The 23,271-nt window shown below is 39.4% G+C and overlaps 1 protein-coding gene across 1 annotated transcript in view; it reads left to right on the forward strand.

The window, feature by feature from the left end:
* Nucleotides 1-233: 233 nt before the first annotated feature.
* GART (phosphoribosylglycinamide formyltransferase, phosphoribosylglycinamide synthetase, phosphoribosylaminoimidazole synthetase) overlaps nucleotides 234-23,271 on the forward strand; it is a 55,049-nt gene continuing 32,011 nt past the window's right edge. Inside the window, exons 1-2 of the mRNA XM_070944337.1 lie at nucleotides 234-301; nucleotides 4,298-4,443. Of these exons, the coding sequence (XP_070800438.1) occupies nucleotides 4,302-4,443 (142 nt within the window). The 5' untranslated portion in view covers nucleotides 234-301; nucleotides 4,298-4,301. The remainder of the gene's footprint in view (nucleotides 302-4,297; nucleotides 4,444-23,271) is intronic.

The raw sequence follows: 23,271 nt of genomic DNA on the forward strand, positions 1-23,271 counted from the left end.
CTGTAAATCTCCATTTTATCCTCCATGCTGTTCTACATTTGAAAGCTTTCTCAATTTTCAGAATAGCATAGAACCATTATGGCGAACCTATAGTCTTGTTTGGAAAAGGCATATAAATTATCAGTTGTAACCGCCCTTTCTTTTGATGCTGAACTGAACTCTTCTTTTCATTGGTTACTTATCTAATGTCGTCAGTATGGACCTGATCATCTTTTAGCCGAAGGCACCTCTCTATTTCTTTCCTTTTTTTGCCTGCCTTTTTGGAATTTGATATCCCTCTTTGCAAATTGCTACTATCACAGTAAGTATTATGTGTCATTGTTAGCTCTTAGACTGAGTTCTAAGAGAGTGACTTCTTTGATCCTTATAACCAGCACTATCTTTGAAGGGTTAGATATTATATTATAATCGTAAATACCTTTACCTGAAAGTATTTTCCATAATTCTTCAGCACCACTGATCTTTTCAAAAAAAGATATATTGTATTTGTTACTAAATAGAAATTTTAAAAAGGGGAATTTGTACTTGTAATTTCTCTAATCAAATTACAAAATTTCTTTTCATGTCAGTAAATTTTTGCTGCATTTTAATTATACACATTTCCCTCCCATTTGAATTGCTCCAAATTAAAGTCCTTACAACAATTAAATAAGACAAACTTTCTTGACAATGCACAGTTGCGAGTAATTTTAAGTTATCACAATGTGGCCACCAACTATTATGATTTAATCAGCAAACAACCACCAAAAATCATACTTTATTATGATAAGTGAACCCATTTCATTGCTACAATCCAGAGTGCTCACTTAGGTTTCATGTATATCGAATGACAAATCTGAAGCTGGATTTTTTAAGAAATAAAATCAACAAAATTCTATAGGATTTAGTCTGAAGTGTGTTCATAGGATTTGTAAACTTATAATACAATTCCTTGTGTGTCAATTTAGCACTGTATTGTCTTAAATTATGCAACCAATTTCTAGGCAGATATATATATTAGGATTTCATTTACTTTATTTTTCATCTTTGCAAAGAACATTAGTTTTTATGAATTCTGTATCAAAGTTTTTTTAAATCTAAACTTCAAAGGTGACCAAATGGGTAGTAAATGACAGTCATACAAACTAAGAATATCAAAAAGAAGCTTGGTGTTTTTTAAATATGTAGCTCTACATATCATAATTTAGATTTTTTGGGGAAAAAAATAACTTTTCTGGAAGCTATGCAGTCTAATCTTATTCATGCCTATTTGAAAACAAATTCCTTTATTAAGTCAAATTTATTTTCAAATAGCTGCACATATGTACAAGTAGTCCTCAACTTATGATCGTAATTTCCACTGTAAGCCATGATGTTCATAAGGTGAGGCATCCACATGACTGAACCCAGTTTTATGACACTTTTGCAGCAGTCATTAAGCATATGTGCAGTCATTAAGTAAGTCAAAGTATTTCTATGGTCATTTTTTGCTGGAAATCAACCATAAAGGTGAGCTAGTTGCTAAGCGCCCAAAATGTGGTCATGTAACCGGAGGGGGGAGGGGTTTCTGCAGTTATTGGAACTCCAGAACCAGGTTATAAGTAGTTTTGGGGGGTTTGTCATAACTTTGAATGGTCACTAAGTGACTGGTTGTCAATTGAGGACTACATATATAGACTAAAATGTTTAATTGCTGTTTCTTCACAGTTCTATAGAGTTCGTTTAAATTTCTTCTGGATAGAAGGAAAAACTGTTGCAGCAGAAGGGCTGTGATTCTTTTTCCTTCCCTTCTTTTCAATCATCACTCTTACCTTTTAGTTGTGAAAACTCCTGATGAATAATATATATGTCTTAATGGTAAAAATTTAGGTGAACCAACAAAGTCTGTTTAGTCCATGACAGTGCTCTGCCTGGGAATAGGAATGTATGCTTACTACGAAAGAAAGTTCTGCTTCAGCGAAGGGTCTTATTTAAGTCATTATCTTCCTTGCCAATTCCATGGCCATTTGACATTACATTTTACATGGGCCTCTTTCTCTCCCCCCCCCCCCACTCTCCATGAGTATCTAAAAGTAAAGATTTGCTTTTATCTTTAGTTTGCAATAGAAGGAATTGTTTACATTGACAAGGGAAAGGTAAATGACCTGAATAACGATGATGTCACAGGGGGAGGGGGAGGGCAAATGCCATATTTGCAAAGATTGCAACAGAGCTTTGCTGAATGAAATTTTTAACTAAGTGGCAAGCTATTTTCTTGGCAGCATTACAGTGTATAAAAGCTTCCACATCGCAAAGGCAATTTATTGGTCTTGTTTTATGTTGTCTATTTTTTAAAAAATTATAAGTGTTTCAGCTGCATAAATAAGTATATTGGTAATCATAAGTGCTTAAAAGTATAACAGAATTCTCCATTACAAAATGTCTCTTCAAAATGCACAAGTTATGTTTGTTTGGGATTAGTTAATTCTAGGGATGAATATTCTTTGATATGTAAAATTGGTCTTCAGCTAGAGAAAGCCAGATCCCCATTCATACTTGGAACTCACTGGGTGTTGTGACCCCGACTCCCGAGCCTGTCCTAACAGAGGAAGAGGACTCAGAAGGTGATGGGGAGGAACTGACAAGGCCTCCAGGACCCTCCTTTCTGGCAATGTCTCAGGTTCCATCCGAAGGCCAGGAGGAACAGCCTGGGATGTGCCAGGAGGAAGGCATATCGGAGCATCAATTGATAGGGAGCAAGGATGATGAATCCTGGCTTGATCCCAGGCAGCGTCGGAGGGAGAAGCGTGCGCAGCAACGGAAGAGGCGTGGGAGGGCCAGAGATTGAGCTGAGTCACAGAGCCACGCCCCACCAGGAATAAAAGTGGGTGGGATTGCTCTTCAAGCTTTGTGACGGACAAAGTTAAACCCTGAAAATCACATTGTGATCTTTGAAATTCTGCTTGGATATATTTTGGACTGAACATTGACTAAACTCTTGTCTCGTGGATAATTTGTTGCTCCTGGAACGGACTGAAGATAAGTCCTCTTCTGCTTTATGGGAGTGAAAACGGTCTTGGCAGGCATTCGGCAGTTTACTGCCAAAACCTTGGTCTGCCAAGAATTCTAATCTGTTTACCTAATAAAATATTGGCAGACGTGCTTGGTATTATGTTTGCCTGTGTGAGGAAGGGGGACAGAACACTGGGGAACTTTGAGCCATTATCTTAGCCCAGGGCTGTCAAACTCCCGGGCCCATGGGCTGGATGCGTCACATGGTGGCCACACACCCACCTGCTTTAGGGAAGGGGAACAAAGTCCCGATACATCACGTGACGCCTCTGTGACAACATGAGTTTGACACCCCTGTCTTAGCCCAACCTAGTTTCATATTATTGTTGCAGGAATATAATTAGGAAAATCCAGGGCAAGCTGTCTTTAGCTGTCATTATTAGTTGTGATCAATGTTCAGTAATTGCGAATATAGCAGGTGGAAGCACTTGATTCTACCTTCCATTTAACTGAAAAAGGAAGTTATACTACAAAGAAGAGGAAATGTCCCTTGCCCAGCCATTTTATTCATGAAGAAACCTATGCCTTTGACATCACATGTAGCCAAAACTGAGTTTGCATTTACTTTAAATCAGGGTTTTTCAAACTTGGCAACTTTAAGATGTATAGACTTCAACTCCCAAAATTTCCCAGCCAGCAAAAACACTGCTCTAAATAGAGACCCTACAAACAAGATGATCCATCAGTTTCAATTATTTGTAGTTTTGCTATGGAAAAAAAAAGACAAAATGTACCTGAAATAAAGTAGGAGGCTGTGCAGTTTGGCTGATTAGAAGTAAATGGGATGAAACAGACTCTATGTCCTATCCTGGGGTTCCTGTTTTCCCTGTGCATGGCTCAAGCGGCAATCCAAAATTTATTTTTGAGGTGTAGCCCCAATTTACTCTATAGATTTTTAAATGGAAATGCATGCACATTAAATACTGGTAGTAACTGGAAGGAAGTTTTGACTTTTGTCTTTCATTAGCCTATGTACACTTTCAGAGAAGTATGAAATATATTCTTAAATGCACTAAAATAGATTAAGAAGCGCTCTTATGGCATTCCTCTTACGCAATGTTTTTCTTTAACACTATTGTTATACTTTGCTATATGAATGGATAGATTGAAAAAATTGTTCAGATGTTTTGAGTTTTTTTATACAAACATGGCTTCTCTTTTAGAGGAAAAAAGAAATTTTATAGTATTGTGATAAATGTGCAAACCAGGTTTTTGAAGCAGTAACTCAGTGCAATATCTAATGTTTATATGTTTTCTTTCTCCACAGACTGATGGATCGAGTGCTTGTGATTGGCAGTGGAGGCAGAGAACATGCACTGGCTTGGAAATTAGCACAGTCTCCACACCTGAAACAAGTGTTGGTTGCTCCAGGAAATGCTGGGACAGCCAATGATGGGAAAATTTCTAATTTAGGTAACTATAGAAAACTGAAATAAGATATACAACCCTTAATGATCTGTCTTTCAATCTTTTGTGTTAATAAATTTGTGGCTTTCCTGCACTCATTGTTCTTTTCTAGATTTGCTGGAAAAATAAATAAATAAATAAAACTAGGCTAGCACATTCATTATCCAGAAACCTGAATTCTTTTTTTCATCTTCCACCTGTCTTCCAAAAGCCTCACTATATATTATTTGTTTTTGTATATTCACTAGCATTAATAATGACATTAAAACTTGAATTGAAAGTTCCTCCTTAACTCTGCATCTTGAGGACAATTGCAAAATATGTGCAGAAAACTCAAAAATTGTTTAAAAGGGAAATAATTATATGGGCATTTTTTTCCAAATGTATACTTGTATCTGTAATGAAAGAAGTATCCAGTAGGCTATCTCAGGGCTCTCTCCTGGGCCCAGTATTTTTCACCATTTTTATAAATAATTTGGACACAGCTATAGATAGAGAATTGAGAAAATACGATTAACATTCAAAAGGATCTTGACAAATGTGAACATGAGCCTCTCCCAACAAAGCACAATTTAGTGGCAAGAAATGTAGGGTTCTTCGTTTAGGAAAGAAAAAACAGATGGACAGGAACAAGATAGATAACACCTAGCTCAACAGTGATACATGTGAGAGGGATTTGGGTGTCCTGGTAGACCATAGATTAGGCATGAACCAGCAATGCGTTTCAGCTACTAAAACAGCCAAAGAAGCCTTAGGCTGCATCAGCAGAAACACAGCATTGTGATCATGGGAAATTATGGCTATACTCTATACTACATTTATCAGACTACACCTGGAATGCTGTGTTCAACTTTGGTTGCCACAATACAAGAAGGATGTTGAGGAACTAGGAAGACTTCAGCAAATCTACAGACTAAATCCCATGAAGATAAGTTTAAAGAACTGGCTATGTTCTTTAAATAAAAACTAAAGAAGAGAAGGCTTAAGGGAGACTTAAAAAGCTTTTACAGGCAAGAGGATGTGGTACCTGAGGATAGAATAAGAAGCATTTCAAAGATCTACATCTGAAATAAAATGTTATTTTCTGCCTATGAGAGATTTTAAGCAGTTGAGAAGTCTGTCTTTTGGAGTCATAGGTGGTCTTTCACTAGAGATTTTTTTTTAAAAAAAGTTGGCAACAACCCTTTCAAACAAAAATTGGACCGCCATTTGTGTGGGACTAAGGATTCATGTCCAAGATCGCTTTTAGCCCTATGATTCTATAAAAGTAAGCAGGATATGAATATATAATAGAATATTACATAGACTTAAATGTATTTCCTAGTTGGTGGTGTATGCTGTGTAATTTACAAAGTAGCCTCTAAGTTAGAGAGCTTAATTTACATAGCATAATATGATCAAACTTGGGGCAAAGCTAGGCTTTTGATCTACCTAAGGCATATTGACCAAATGTACTAAAATTGATAATTTTAGTTCTTAACATCAGCAGGGAAAGCTGCATGTAGTACAGATGTGACTAAGGCTGAGAATCTATTTTATATCTTCTCAATTGACCAAAAGCATGATGGAAGAACATGATTAAGAGAAGAGAAGGGAAGGCTAGTGAAGCTAAGAGGAAGAGGAAGGATGTAATAGATCTGATTGAAGGTGGTTAGATCTAATGGAATAGAATTAATGAATAGCAGAAATATAGATTTCATTAAGAATAAAATGACTAATATGTACATCATAAAATATGAATTATCATCATTTAGATTGGGGGTCTCAAACTTGCAGCTTTGAGCCTTATGCAGCTCTCCACTTCATCTTCTGTAGTCTGCAACAATTGAAATAACTTCCCAATAAAAGCCAGTGTTCTTCTTAGATACTCAGGCTGAACATGGGATGTGCTTCAGGAAAAAAGAGTAACTTTGTGATAGTGACTTAGCAGCTGGCCTCAGTCTGATCCTTGTTGTTGAGCTGCATGATTGATGCACCTAAGGTGCTTGTACTGCATGGTGGATAACCTTTGAGTTACACTGAGCTTGGCCACAGAAGATGATCCAGGAAGGAGTTGCCTGAGGGAGTGAAGAAGGAGGAGAGGAGAGGGAAAGTGAATGAGAAAAAGACTGAAGGGAGAAAGTCAGTTTGGGACGATTTTCATCTAATATCCATCTTTCCCTTTTTAGATAATGATGTTGAAAAGATGGTTGGACTTGAACTCCAGAGAATTCTGGAGGAAATTGATTATCAGGATGGCTTACAGTAGGGGGGCAGCACTGGTTGCTCTTGTTGATGGCCTGTTACAAATGACCTTTCTTGAAGATAGGGGTTTGGGAATGTGCAGACCCTGGGAAGGAGGGAATACTGTTACAGACTTCTAAGCAAACGTATTACATATACATATGACAAAGTGTAAATCAAAATAAATGATTAGGGATATGCAGTTATTTGGATCTAAGTAGGAAATGTTCTTAAAGCCAAACAGTTAAACATTCCTATCCATGATTGGTTGTTTGGATGCAGGGTGGATTTGATTTAAATCAAACTGATTTAAATCACACTTTAAATCACTAGTCAGTAAGGCTTGATTTAAATCATATTTCTACATAAAGACTAATTCTTGCTGGTATAACTTTAATATGCAAGTAGATGAAGATTTTTAGAATAACAACTTTTCATATTAGTTTTTTTATCCCCAGTTTAATAGGTTAATCATTCATATTTGGACAACTTTTCTGTTGTACTTAGGAAGGAGAAAAATAATCATTACCTTAATAATAACAATTTAAATAGATTTATTCAACTGAAACAATAACATTACAGCATATGTTATTTGCTTAAACAAACATCCATGTTTGTTAACTAATTTGGCTAAACAAAATATATATATTTTAAGAAACTTAGACTGTCAGCCCAGCCTACATATGAAAAACTTAAATACTGTCCTCTGTAGCTCACTCGTCATCTTCATCTTCTTCTTTGTTCATAATCTGGAAAAGAAAAACAAGTTTTCCTGCTTTATTGGGTCCCAAACGATTTCTCAATTTAGAATGAATGAGTCCAAAGGAAGAGAATATTCTTTCAACGCCTGCAGAAGAAGCTACTGCTGTTAAAAGTGAAATCATTACTTGAACAGTCTCTAAATCCAAGTGCTTAAGTGACTTCCACCAGTTCACTGGTGTGACTTTCTTTAAAATATCTTCAGCAAACATATATTTCTTGAATGGTTCTCCCTTAGCTTTGAAGTTTATTATAGTTGGCATTACAGATGGATGATTGCTGGATACCCATGTCATAGCTAACTCCTCTTCTTCAGCACTTAAGTTTTGACCCTGATACTGGATATTGACAATATTTGCCAAAAAATGAGCTGGAGACAGTACTTGTCCCATTCATTTTTTTAATGCTTGTAATTTAATTCTGTCCATGTGTAGTTCTGTTTTTAAGTGTTCACTCAGTTCCTTCCAAATTTCAACAGCATCAGCAATAAAAAAGCTATTTTTCTGTATTATGTTTAAAGCTTCAGAGATGGGTTTCAGGATGCTCAGCATATGTTCAACATTTCTCTTAAGCTCAATGTTGAGGATTTTGGCCATGACAGTGCCATCTATTTTATCTAACTGTCATCAGAATAGGCCAGTTCTTGATATACTGCTCAAAACAGTCCACCACAGAGTTCTGTCTAACATCTTGTGGGAGTGTTAGCTTGGTTCCACCCATCCTTTTCAGAGCTGCAGCAGCAAAATGATTGTTACGGAAGTATTTAGCAATTTCAACAACATTAGTCTTTATTTCTGGAACACTTAAGTCTTTGGCTAAGAGGTGCAGCAAATGAGCACTGCAACCATATGTTATTAGCTTTGTATTCCCTTCCTGCTCTTCTAAATTTCTTCTCATCTTGGATACATTTGCAGCATTGTCTGTGACCAAACTGCGTACTAGACATTTGAATTTTTGTTCACATGTTATTATAGCTTTTACTGCCACTTCTTGTAAGTATTCTGCTGTGTGTGTCAGCGTTCCAAGTTAGGCTCTCTCTTCCAACGCTGATATGAATGAAATGAAACAGAGAGTTTCATTAGAGACTTTGCGTTTGAGAATGAAGTTTATTTAAGATAGCACCGAAGCCTGACAGTGTGTGCATTTCCTGACATATCAATTGTTTGTGCAAGGAAGACTTTCCCTTCTTCTGTTGTTATACAAGCACATACAATAGGATCATTGTGGACATTACTCCACCCATCAATACTTAGGTTAACAATTCTACCCTCCAGAGCTGTTGCACATTGCTCCATTTCTCTGTCATACACTTTATCCAGCAGTTTCACTGCAACATCTGCTCTGCTGGGTGGACTGTATCCTGGTCTCAGTGACTGAACCATATTAATGAAATGTGGGTTCTCAGTCAGACACAAAGAAGCAGAGCTGTGGAGTCGGGAGATAAATGTTCCGACTCCGACTCCGACTCCTCAGTTTTTTGTACTTCCGACTCCGACTCCGACTCCCCGACTCCGACTCCTCTGTATTAATATGCGAATGTATTTTATACATTCCTTGAAGGAAAGAAAGGCAACATACATGTCATTACCACAGGACTACTGGCTGGGAAGCCAACAGTCTACTGTATTGAACAGTTTAAGCAAAAGACAAACACAATGAAAACAACAAAGTTTTATTAATTTTTTTTTATTAATTTAATTAATCAAGTTGCTGGATAGTAGCAGCAGGCATAAACATCAGGAACAGGAACTTTACCAGTTCAAAAATACAAACCACATTATTTGGTTGTTTTAGAACAAAAACAAAGCTTATCTATATGAACCAAAAACAAAATCTGTAAAACCTAGAAATGGTTTATATTAATCTTGAAATGTAGTTATAGGCTTAGCAAATGCAAATCAATTCAATGTAGAGTTCTAAGGAAGAGAATTGCCTCTGCCAGATCCTCTTTCATAGAGGCTCTTAAGTCAGACTTTATTATTTTTAGGGCTGAAAATAATCTTTCGACACTGACTTGGGTGGGTGGCATTGCAGTAACTATTCTGGCCACATCACTAACGATCTCTGGATAAACAAGGATGGCTTCTTCAACAGTAAGTTTTGATGAGCGATCATACTTTTCAACTTCTTTTAGTGCTTTATAAAACTCCTGTTGGAATTTTTTTATTTGGACATTTACTGGTTCTGTAACGCTTATGCGACGTCGCTTTCCTTTAGCAACTTCCATTTTGTCTAAGAAGGAATCAAAGTCTAATTCTTCGTTTGAAGAAGATGATTCTGAGTTACCACTATTGCTTAAAAGAACTCCATCCTCCTGTGGAGGTATTTCAGGTCGTAATCCCTTCATGCGAACTGCTACATCATAGAGGGCCTTTTTCCCAGTAGCAATCTGTTTACTGTTCAATAAAAGTCGGCTCATTGGGTCGACATAAATAGCCGCTAACAAGATTTCATTTTCCAGCAAAAGACTCTCTCTTTTCATCATTGAAGATGCAATGCCCTCAGCTATTAACCCTCCATTTTTGTTCAGGCGATATAACAGGCTCTTCCATTCCAAGAGGAATTTACCCGGGGTTAGATCATCACATTGCAACCTCTTGGTGACAGTGAAGGGGTGAGAAAGAAGGTTCTCCAGCTCTTTTGTTTGTGTCCACTGGCTTGCAGTTAATGCAAGATTTTCATTGTCCATTTCTTCTATGAAGTCTTTAAGTTCAAGCAAACGCTTCACCATTAAATAAGTGCTTCCCCAGCGAGTTGTTTGATCCAAAATGGCTCCTTTTCCTGCACGTCTTTTCAAAATTGCATCTGTTTTTGGGGCCCTGGCTGCAACAGTTACTTGCCGTAATTTGCCAATTAATGTAGCTGCATGGCGATCTTTTAATCCATCTCTTATGGCAAGTTGCAGTGTATGAACAGCACATCGCATATGATGAATAGTAGCAAGCTTCAATGCTTCTTCAACAAAGTTGTCTAAAAAAATGTCAGCATTCTCTTCAGTTTCTAAACTTTCTCTAATACTTGCAGAGCTGTCTTCCTCTAAGTCTAATATCTGTTTGATACCTTCTTCATCTGCCTTCATCTTCTCAATTGTGCTCAACATGTTAGAAGCGTTATCTGTCACAACACATAAAATCTGTTCCTTTTTAATTTCAAAATCTTCTAGAACACCCTCCACTAACTTCTGAAGGTAATCACTGGTGTGATGTGCCTGAGTGTCCTTTACTCCGAGGGTCCGTGTTATTGTTTTGTTATTTTCATCCACAAATCTAACATTAATAGCGAAATAATTGACTCTGTGACGTGTGCATGCATCCATTTTAAGGAAGACAAAACGTTCTTTCATAACTTTCTGTAGTTCTTCCTTTTTACATTTGGCTTCCTCAATTATAAGTTTCCTTATACTTTCTCTTTCCAGAGAAACACCAAGTTTTTTTGCCATTTCTCCATTTAGGCCTAAAAAGGCTGTCTGTGAAAAGAAGGATAGTGGTACACTATTCTTTACTACCATTTCAATAATGTGGTGTTTGAATTTTTCTGGTGTCATCCTTATGGTAACTTTGTCAGATATAAAGAATTTTCTTATTTGTGATTGTTCTCCAGTAGATTTCTGAACGTTTTTTGTCACAGAAGTAGATGCAATGTTTTCATTGCTATCTTTCTCATTCACGGCTTCTAACACTTTGGGATGAAAACGCTGTAAGTGTCTTTTCAAATTTGATGCTCTTGTAGGTGCATTTTTATCAGGCCCACTGAAACTGCTAATTTTTGCATCACATTGTTTTTCACCATCATCATCTTTTCTAATACATTGGCACACGTAATGTTTTCCATCACTTGATAATGCAAAGTGCTCATAAACAGTAGACTTTGTTGTGTTTGTTGTTAGCAGTCTTTTTGCCATTGTTTAGGATGCCTCTTTCCCTAAAATATAAAATATGTTATACTAACTGGCATATAATTAGATTTTTAATATCAACATACACAGTCTTGTAAGTTGTACGTACATGGCTTTATACAAACAAATAAGCTATATATCCCAGCACTAAACCTAGACATGATTTGTCCTATACAATATAAACACTTACAGTTGAATCCAAGAAGCTGTTCCACCAAGTTCTTCTAAGCCAGTGGTTCTCAACCTTCCTAATGCCGCGACCCTTTAATACAGTTCCTCATGTTGTGGTGACCCCCAACCAGGGGTGGGTTCTAAATTTTTTTACTACCGGTTCTGTGGGCGTGGCTTATTTTGTGGGCATGGCTTGGAGGTTATGTGACTGGGTGGGTGTGGCTAGCTGGTCATGTGACCGGGTGGCCATGGCTATGTGTATAGAGGGCTGAAAAAAGTCATTTCTGACAGGTCCTCGCACTTTTGACTGGTCCTCACACTTATGACCATCCTCACATTTATGCCCGTGCAGCATTTTTAACAACCATGTCACTCATTTCACAACTGCTTCTCTTCACCATGGTGACAAGATAGGGCAAAAACGTAAAATGTGAGGACAGTCGTAAGTTCGAGGACTGGTCAAAAGGGAGAGGACCAGTCAGAAATAACTTTTTCAGCCCTCTGAGTAGTCCATATACATAAAAGGATACAGCAATAGAGAGGGATGAAGGAAGGGAAGGGAAATTAGAGTAGGAGTGAGGGTAAGAGAGGGAGGAAGAGAGGAGGAGAAGGAGAAAGGAAGAGGAAGTAGGGAGGAGAAGAAGAGGGTGAGGAAGAGAAAGTAAGAAGGAAAGAAAAGAGAGAGGTGGTAGGTTTGAGGAGAAAGATTGCTGTACAATAAAAAAGATGAAAGGGAAGAAAGCCAACCCCAAACAAATATAAAGATATTAAGATAAAGAATGAATTGTTAAACTTTAAAGAATAAAAGAGAACAAATATGAATAAATAACAATAATTAGAAACACACATACAAACATACAATGTATTTTCTTTGAACAGAGTATTTGGCCGGTTCATAAATTTAAACAGTGTTTAGTCATGTTTAAAGTTTAAGCTAACAATCAGTGTTACAAGTTTTTATAGCCTTAGCTGAATGACAGCAGTTTTTCCAATGGTTTACAGCTTCAGTCTTGAACTATTGACCCTCCATTCCCTTCACTTATGCAAGTGTCTCTAGTCCTGCAAAAAACATATTTACTTAATCCCTTATCAGTGAGAGGCTAGGTTACCCATGGGCGCTGCGTTCCCTGTAACAGCAGAACACAACACTATGGAAAGTATAAGTATTGCCACTCCTAATTGTGCGTTGCGTGCCTTATAGTGAAGCACATGAAAAGCATGCTTCTTCACGGTCACTTAACGTGTTCATTTTGCGGTTACGTGAGGCACTGCATGCATTGGTCTTTATTCTTACAGTAGAGAAGTCATTAATTATAACTTTTTGTGAATTGGGACATTTAAACTTGCTTTTTTTAAAATTCCAATCTAAATTTAGTAGGAGTCGGAGTCGGAGTCGGTGCATTGTTTGCCGACTCCGACTCCGACTCCAGGTACCCAAAATTTCCTCCGACTCCGACTCCTCGACTCCGACTCCGACTCCGACTCCACAGCACTGCAAAGAAGAGTTCATTGCATAAACAAACTGGGCAATTTTTTCATCAATTAACTCTTTTTCTAATCTGCTAGTTTTTATCACAAACTTATCTATGGTGGTTCCAGGAGGGAAGGGTTTTTTCTTTCTTTTAGGTGATAGTGATATGTGGCTGTGGGTGTCTGATGATGATGATGCTAATGAAGCACTATCCTGGATGGATAACTCTGAAACTGTAGAACAGGAGGATGGTGATCTTGAAGGTGGATAGTTTCCAGAATCCATGAATTCCCCTAAACAAAAAAGTCAATGCTGTTATTTTATTGTTTATACAATTTCTGCTTATTGTACACAGCACTGCCTCAAAAGGAATATTTGCTTTTCTTCATAACTGTACCAAATGACAGTAACATGCAGTAATAATAAGAAATATAATTTTGCTCAAACATGACAGTTCAAGGCAGTCTTTAGAAATATGATTCAATAAAAATGTTTACCAACCTTTACCATCACAGCACTTCTCATGATGTTGCCTCATTCGGGCCACCAGGCCTTGCATTTCTTTGTTGCAGTGTTTGCAGTTTGCACGCATGCCTGCCTGCCTTACCGATAGGTAAAGGAACTTCATTAAAATATTGCCAAACTGGGTCTTTTTTACGGCCTGCTGCCATTATAGGTTTTTTCCTCCAAGGAAAGAATGTGATAAACCTCAGGTCATACACACAAAAAGATCCAAAGACTTGTCTGTCTGTGGCTGTGCAGTATTGTGCTCAGAAAGTTTCACTTTCATTTTGTACTGCTTGTCTGCTTGCCCCTTCCTCCTCACACTTAGTTTCACTTTCTTCTTGTGCAGATCTATTCCACTCCAAACAATCAGAAAAATATTGTTTCTATTCTATTCACGGAATTTCTTGAAACTTAGCACTGAAGGGGTTGATTCTGTATTCATAGGTTTGTAGAACAATAGGATTAAGGTCTTTTTCTCAACTCTGTTCATGTTATATAACATTTTTGCTGTGAAGAAGAGGCATGTGATCTCTGCTGAGTCAAATTCAGTTTTGAGAACTGCAAAAGTAAACCAAGCATCCGTGATAATATCTTGTAGGCAGAGAAACTGCCCAATAATCTTACAAAAACCTCTGGAAGAGCATGACATTATGAATGGATTAATGGAATTTATTTACCAAACAAATTAAACATATACAGCCTTATTCTACATAATTAAAAAACTAATCTTTATTTCATGATGGAATAACCTTTGGATAGTAATATATTTTCCTCAAAAAGCATTTTATTTAAAAAAATCCGATTTAAATCAAAAAAATCATTGATTTTTATCCACCCTGTTTGGATGGTTTATGATGAAAGATAGAGATTGTGAAGGAGACAACGATGACATGTTGAATATGGAACAGACTAAGGTTTGGTAATCAGGAATAGATTTTGGGGGGAAATGGACTTGGAAATAATTAGATACACCCAGGCTTTTAGTCATGGGTGATTTCAACTTGCCATCCGTTGGTGAAACGTCTGAGGTGGCTCGGGAGTTCATGGCTTCCATGACGGCCATGGACCTGACCCAGTTAGTTCATGGCCCTACTCACAGGGGAGGTCACACTCTGGATCTGATTTTTGTCTCTGGCCAGTGGTTGAGTGGTCTTGTTATAGGGGATATAGACATGGAACCCTTGTCATGGTCTGACCACTCACTCCTTCGCCTAGATCTTCGAACCGCGACCCCTCGCCGCAGGGAGGCGGATCCAATTAGATGGATCCGCCCCAGGCGCCTGATGGATCCTGATAGGTTCCAGACGGAGCTTGGGCCATTTCCTGAGGATCTAGCACATGACTCGGCCGAGGACCTGGTAGCCGCCTGGGATCGGGCGGCTGGTGGGGCCTTGGACCGAGTTGTGCCTTTGCGGCCTCTGACCCGATGCCGATCCCGTGTGGCTCCTTGGTTTACTGAGGAGCTGAGGGAAATGAAGCGCCGGAAAAGACGCCTGGAGAGCGGTTGGAGGGCCAGTCTCGCTGAATCTGATCGAACACTGGTAAGGTCGCATATTAAGGCCTACCTAGTGGCGATAGAGATGGCAAAGTCTAACTACTTTTCCGCCTCTATTGCGTCATCAGGGAATCGTCCGGCCGCCCTGTTTAGGGTGACCCGCGCCCTGCTCCATCCGGGAGTGCGGGAGGATCCCTTAGAAGGCAGGGCGGAGGATTTCGGACAATACCTGTATGACAAAATCGCTCAGATCCGGGGGGATTTGGACTCTGACTGGGTAGATCAGGGCAGGGTGACGAGGAATAGTCTTGAGAATGTTATCTGGGAGGAGTTTGATGCTGTGACTCCTGATGATGTGGACAGAATTTTGGGGAGACTTAGTGCGGCCACATGTTTACTGGACCCGTGTCCCTCCTGGTTGGTACTGGCTTCCCGGGAGGTTACACGAGGCTGGCTCCAGGGTGTTATCAACGCTTCGTTGAGTGAGGGTTACTTCCCCACCGCCTTGAAAGAGGCGGTGGTGAGGCCTCTCCTCAAGAAGCCGTCCCTGGATCCGGCAATATTGGCCAACTATCGTCCTGTCTCCAACCTTCGCTTTATGGCGAAGGTTGTTGAGAGTGTGGTCGCACGACAGTTTCCGCAATTCCTGGAGGAAACATCTTATCTAGATCCGTTCCAGTCGGGTTTCAGGTCTGGGCACAGCACAGAAACGGCATTGGTCGCGTTGGTTGATGATCTCTGGAGGGCTCGGGACAGGGGTTGTTCCTCTGTTCTGGTCCTGTTAGATCTCTCAGCGGCTTTTGATACCATCGACCATGGTATCATGCTGCACCGGCTGGAAGAGTTGGGGGTGGGAGGCACCGTGTTGCGGTGGTTCTCCTCCTTTCTCTCCGACCGGTCGCAGTTCGTGTTGGCAGGGGGGCAGAGGTCGACCTCGAGGCCTCTCATTTGTGGAGTGCCGCAGGGATCGGTCCTCTCGCCTCTCCTGTTCAACATTTATGTGAAGCCGCTGGGTGAGATCATCCGCGGCTTTGGGGTGAGATACCATCAGTACGCTGATGACACCCAGCTGTACATCTCCACCCCAGGCCACCCCAACGATGCCCTTGAAGTGATGTCCCAGTGCCTGGAGGCTGTACGGATCTGGATGGGGAGGAACAGGCTTAAGCTCAACCCTTCCAAGACTGAGTGGCTGTGGCGCCCGGCATCCCGATATAGTCAGTTGACTCCATCACTGACTATTGGGGGCGAGTCATTGGCCCCCACAGAGAGGGCTCGCAATCTGGGAGTCCTCCTGGATATGCAGCTGTCCTTGGAGGAACATCTGACGGCTGTAACCAGGGGGACCTTTTGTCAGGTTCGCCTGATTCGCCAGTTGCGGCCCTTTCTTGATCGGGATTCCCTGTGCACAGTCACTCACGCCCTCGTCACCTCTCGCCTTGACTATTGCAACGCTCTCTACATGGGGCTCCCCTTGAGGAGCACCCGGAGGCTCCAGCTGGTCCAGAACGCAGCAGCGCGGGTAGTGACGGGAGCAGCATGGCGCTCCCATGTAACACCGCTCCTGCGCGAGCTGCACTGGCTCCCAGTTGTCTTCCGGGTGCGCTTCAAGGTGTTGGTTATCACCTTTAAAGCGCTCCATGGCATAGGGCCTAGCTATCTTCGAGACCGCCTGCTGCTACCAACGACCTCCCATCGACCCGTGCGCTCCCACAGAGAGGGCCTCCTTGGGGTGCCATCAGCCAGACAGTGTAGGCTGGTGACCCCCAGGGGGAGAGCCTTCTCTGTGGGGGCACCTACCCTCTGGAATCAGCTCCCCCCAGAGATAAGGAGAATCCAAGACCTCAGTGCCTTCCGTCGCGCCCTTAAAACCCATTTATTTAAACAAGCCGGGCTGGCTTAAGATGAAATTTTTAACTGTTTTTTAAATGTTTTAAACGTTTTTAATTGGTAAATGAGTTTTAATTGGGCCAAATTTATATATCTTTTAATTGTTTTTAATATTTGTTCTGCATGTTTTTTAATCTGGCTGTACACCGCCCTGAGTCCTCAGGGAGATGGGCGGTATAGAAATCCAATATAAATAAATAAAATAAATAGAAGGGTTTTTTAAAGCATGTTTAAAAAATATAGTTTATTAATTCTTCTATATGTGTATACTGAGCCTTTCTCCTATCTTGAAATTGGAGAGAGATATCAGTTTTCTTTCAGCCTTCCTTTGAAATGAAAAAATGATGTTTTGGTATTTTTGCTTCATACTGAATTACAAGAACTGCAGTTTGGTTAATCAGTGTTTTGACCTTTCTGGACTTAGAATCTACGCAGATTCTCGGATTACAATGAACAATTTGAAGTTTGCTTTCTACTGTGTATCTCTGACAGAGCTGCTGATTTTTTCTGTGTTTAAAACATTGAATTTCATAAATGTGTTAATATAGATGGATGAAACATTATTGGTGTTGCACATTTAGGTCCAATCGAGCTGATTACTGTATACAGTACATATGTATCTGGATCCGCATTCCAAAACTCTGGTTGTTAGGAGTCAATTCTTGAGATATATGAAATAGGAAAGAAAGATGACAACATTTTTCTTTTTCTCTCAAAATATTAGACTCAGAAACAATGTGATTCAAAATACTTAATTCTAAGAGAGTAATAGTGGTAGATAGCTGTGCTTGATTCTTTTATTGAATGCACATAGTCATCCCATTGGCCACTGTGAGAAATAAATTTCTAATCTAGAAGTGAGCTTTCCTATTTTATTAATAGGAAAGCTCATTTTCTTAATAAATCTTGCTTATATTTCAAGTATAATGAAAGTTTCTTAGCATTCATTAGCAGTGGGCTAAGCCCATATTCTGCATCCATAATATGTTACATTATGAGTATTTATTTTTAATAGGATGCTCTATGATTTAATTACTCAGTATTCTTCCAGGATGCATATTGAGGAGCTCTTCCTCTAACAAGGGTTCCAGCTAAATATAAACCTTCAATGATGGCACTGTACTTTTTTAGAGGTTTTGGAAAACCAGGACAATTATTAACTAGTTCCTTATCAACTCTTACGTCTATTTCCAAGGTTAGGAAAAAATTTTGGGTCCATTACACTTGCTGGTATGCACCAAAACAGTCCTAGCAAGCCAGCAAATGGAATTTCTACTTCCTGTTTCTATCCAGGAAAAATCCAGATATAGAATCTCTTTTGCCCATTGTTTTATCTGCAATTCAGTATATGTATTAAAGCAGTCCTGTTTCTTTTCAGACTACTGCCAGATTTGTAAAAATATATTTGCTTCATTTAGTTATCCTTTTTATGAGGAGAATGGGATGTCCCATGACATTCTTGTGATGGTCATATGATAAGTTAAAATGTACAATTTTGAACAAAAAACTTTTTTCTTCATGTTCACTGAATTAAATTTGATTCATTTTCAATAATTTTGCTTTTATGATAAGACAAAAATTTTGCTTTCATGATAAGCCACATATTTATTTTTTATTTTTTTTGAGACATTGTTATTGGAACGTGAAGAAAGAAGAAGCATAAATGTCATCTGTAGCTGCTTAAAATATTAGGAATGAAGAAGGAAAATTCAGCTTAGCTTTCAAGCACATGTTCTGTCTATATAGCCCCTTGATTCAGGGGTGGGTTCTAAAATTTTTTACTACTGGTTCTGTGGGCGTGGCTTGATGGTCATGTGACAATTCTTTAGGATTTAGCAGAGGTACTGGTCTACCAGGCTTTTAACTGCTTGCAGAGCTGTACCGGTCTACTCATGCATTTTTGCAGGCACTGGTCTACCCATTTATTTTTGCAGGCATCGGTCTACTCATTTGTTTTTGGAGGCACCGGTCTACCACCAACTGCCTTTTACCACTGATCAGCTGTAGGGCGGCCCTTTGAAGCCCCGCGGCAAGAGTTTAAACAGTTTTTCCTTATAGCCCATCAGCTGGGACTCAGGAGGCAGCAATAGATTGGGGGCGGGGCCAAATAAAAGGTAAGAATAACGCGGGGTGGGGGTGGGTAGAACCAGTTCGGTGACATCATATCGTCACCGCTACCAGATCGGCGGAACCGGGAGGAGCCCATCACTGCCTTGATTTGAATAAATGACTTGGAAAAATTTTAGTCAGACTTTTCCATGTGTCCTGTAAAACCACCAGATAGCAATTCACTGATTTCTGAGCCAAACTTTTTAAAGAGATGCTACTCATTTCAAGAAAAACTAGCTGTTTCTGGGTATTAGTTATATAGTAGTGTTTTTTAAGAAGGATTTGAAAAGGGGGGGGGGAGAGCAGTCCAGAAGCCACATGACTCTTAGAGCTATTTCCATCTATGTTATATTGAAAGGATCCTAGAAATTAGGGTTGTTCTTTTTTTAAAAAAACATTTTTTTTTTTGTAGTAGAATTTTTGTTCTGAAAGGCAAGTACAGTTTATTGTAATAAAGAAATAGGTTATAAATCTAAGCAGGAGCAGAGAAAAACAGATTCACTGGATAAATTACATATTAAAAACCATAGTTTAAATATCTGCAGTTGGAGTTTAAAAGGGCATTGTGGCATTCTGGGAGTGTTCAAGTTCAACATCAAACCTGGTAAACCTGGGCTGAGTTCTGGTGATGAATAACTTTTAATCCTGATTTATGATAAAATATATTTGAAACTGGAGGGTTGGTGTTGCAATACCAAACTGCTTTTTATGTTACAGCTGAACAATCTTATTGCATAAACAGTTTATATGTGTTTGTTTTTGCTTTTATAAAGGTTGAGCCCCTTAGAAGAGGAGTCTTGATATTCTTTGTGTTTTGATATACATGTGTTTATATTTTATGCTTCTCATGTACAGTTGCAAGAAAAAGTATGTGAACCCCTTGGGATTACGTGGAGTTTTGCATGAATTGGTCATAAAATGTGCTCTGAACTTCATCTAAGTTACAACAATAGAAAAACACAGTCTGCTTAAAATAATACTACACAAACATTAGATGTTGCCATGGTTTAATTGAACATAACATGTAAACATTCACAGTGCAGGGAGGAAAAAGTATGTGATCCCCTAGCCTAATGACTTCTCCAAGAGCTAATTGGAGCGAGGAGTGAGTCAACCTTGACTCCAATCAGTGTGATGATATTGGATGTGTTGCTGACAGCTGTCCTGCCCTTTAAAAACACACACCTGTTTTGGGTTTACTGGTTTCAAGAAGCACTGTCTGATGTGAACCATGCCTCGCAGAAAAGAGCTCTCAGAAGACCTACGATCAAGAATTGTTGACTTGCATGAAGCTGGAAAGGGTTACAAAAGTATCTCCAAAAGCCTTGATGTTCATGTGTCGACGGTAAGACAGACTGTCTACAAATGGAGAAAGTTTAGCACTGTTGCTACTCTCCCTAGGCGTGGTCGTCCTGTAAAAATGACTGCAAGAGCACAGCGCAGAATGCTTCATGAGGTAAAGAAGAATCCTAGAGTGTCAGCTAAAGAGCTACAGAAATCTCTGGCACATGCTAACATTTTTGTTAGCTTATCTACAATAAGGAAAACATTAAACAAGAATGGAGTACATGGGAGGACACCACGGAGGAAGCCATTGCTGTCCAAAAAAAATATTGCAGCACGTTTGAAGTTTGCAAAAGAGCACCTGGATGTTCCACAGCACTACTGGCAAAATATACTGTGGACAGATGAAACCAAAATTGAGTTGTTTGGGAACAACACACAACACTATGTGTGGAGGAAAAAAGGCACAGCACACCAATATGAAAACCTCATCCCCACTGTAAAACATGGCGGAGGGAGCATCATGGTTTGGGGCTGCTTTGCTGCCTCAGGGCCTGGATAGATTGTTGTCATTGATGGGAAAATGAATTCCAGAGTTTATCAAGACATTTTGCAGGAATACGTACAACCATCTGTCCGCCAACTGAAGCTCCGCAGAGGATGGGTGATGCAACAGGACAATGACCCAAAGCATACAAGTAATTCAACAAAAAAATGGCTTCAACAGCACAGAATACGCCTTCTGGAGTGGCCCAGTCAGAGTCCTGACCTCAACCCGATTGAAATGCTGTGGCATGACTTTAAGAGAGTGATTCACACCAGACATCCCAAGAATATTGCTACACTGAAACAGTTTTGTGAAGAGGAGTGGTCCAAAATTACTCCAGGTCGTTGTGCAGGTCTGATCTGCAACTGCAGGAAACATTTGGTTGAGGTTATTGCTGCCAAAGGAGGGACAACCAGTTATTAAGTCCAAAGGTTCACATACTTTTTCCTCCCTGCACTGTGAATGTTTACATGTTATGTTCAATTAAACCATGGCAACTTCTAATATTTGTGTAGTATTATTTTAAACAGACTGTGTTTTTCTATTGTTGTGACTTAGATGAAGTTTAGAGCACATTTTATGACCAATTCATGCAAAACTCCACGTAATCCCAAGGGGTTCACATACTTTTTCTTGCAACTATAGTATCCAACAAAGGAAATAAATATTTCACTTGTTTCTGCTCCAGTTTCCAATGTCATGGTCAAATAAATGTGTCAAAATATATACAACTGCTCTTTTCAGTTGTTATTTCAGAAGTTTGAAGAATAAGATCCATCAGTCATATATTCTGTCACTGGAATATAACGTTTAGCAAGGTTTCCAGAGATATAGGCACTTTTCAGTTTCAAGAACTCTGGTGAATATAATCGGTAGTACAAGGATCTTCTCCACATTTAACACAAATGAGACGATTTGTTTTCTAATATATCTTTAAAGAGGATACATATTTGCATCGACAAATAACGGTTCATTAATATGCCATTTTCAAAGTATGTATTTTTGCTATTGCTCTTTCTTTTATTCTGAAGCAGGCAAGATAGAAAATTAGTTAAGAAGAAAGAATTTTCTTCTTAAGGAAAGAACAGTGCTGTGGAGTCGGAGTCGGAGTCGAGGAGTCGGAGTCGGAGGAAATTTTGGGTACCTGGAGTCGGAGTCGGCAAACAATGCACCGACTCCGACTCCGACTCCTACTAAATTTAGATTGGAATTTTAAAAAAAGCAAGTTTAAATGTCCCAATTCACAAAAAGTTATAATTAATGACTTCTCTACTGTAAGAATAAAGACCAATGCATGCAGTGCCTCACGTAACCGCAAAATGAACACGTTAAGTGACCGTGAAGAAGCATGCTTTTCATGTGCTTCACTATAAGGCACGCAACGCACAATTAGGAGTGGCAATACTTATACTTTCCATAGTGTTGTGTTCTGCTGTTACAGGGAACGCAGCGCCCATGGGTAACCTAGCCTCTCACTGATAAGGGATTAAGTAAATATGTTTTTTGCAGGACTAGAGACACTTGCATAAGTGAAGGGAATGGAGGGTCAATAGTTCAAGACTGAAGCTGTAAACCATTGGAAAAACTGCTGTCATTCAGCTAAGGCTATAAAAACTTGTAACTCTGATTGTTAGCTTAAACTTTAAACATGACTAAACACTGTTTAAATTTATGAACCGGCCAAATACTCTGTTCAAAGAAAATACATTGTATGTTTGTATGTGTGTTTCTAATTATTGTTATTTATTCATATTTGTTCTCTTTTATTCTTTAAAGTTTAACAATTCATTCTTTATCTTAATATCTTTATATTTGTTTGGGGTTGGCTTTCTTCCCTTTCATCTTTTTTATTGTACAGCAATCTTTCTCCTCAAACCTACCACCTCTCTCTTTTCTTTCCTTCTTACTTTCTCTTCCTCACCCTCTTCTTCTCCTCCCTACTTCCTCTTCCTTTCTCCTTCTCCTCCTCTCTTCCTCCCTCTCTTACCCTCACTCCTACTCTAATTTCCCTTCCCTTCCTTCATCCCTCTCTATTGCTGTATCCTTTTATGTATATGGACTACTCAGAGGGCTGAAAAAGTTATTTCTGACTGGTCCTCTCCCTTTTGACCAGTCCTCGAACTTACGACTGTCCTCATATTTTACGTTTTTGCCCTATCTTGTCACCATGGTGAAGAGAAGCAGTTGTGAAATGAGTGACATGGTTGTTAAAAATGCTGCACGGGCATAAATGTGAGGATGGTCATAAGTGTGAGGACCAGTCAAAAGTGCGAGGACCTGTCAGAAATGACTTTTTTCAGCCCTCTATACACATAGCCATGGCCACCCGGTCACATGACCAGCTAGCCACACCCACCCAGTCACATAACCTCCAAGCCATGCCCACAAAATAAGCCACGCCCACAGAACCGGTAGTAAAAAAATTTAGAACCCACCCCTGGTTGGGGGTCACCACAACATGAGGAACTGTATTAAAGGGTCGC

Source organism: Pituophis catenifer, unplaced genomic scaffold, assembly GCF_029215685.1.
Source record: "Pituophis catenifer annectens isolate HBS135680 unplaced genomic scaffold, rPitCat1.0.hap2 SCAF_4, whole genome shotgun sequence".
Classification (NCBI taxonomy): domain Eukaryota; kingdom Metazoa; phylum Chordata; class Lepidosauria; order Squamata; family Colubridae; genus Pituophis; species Pituophis catenifer.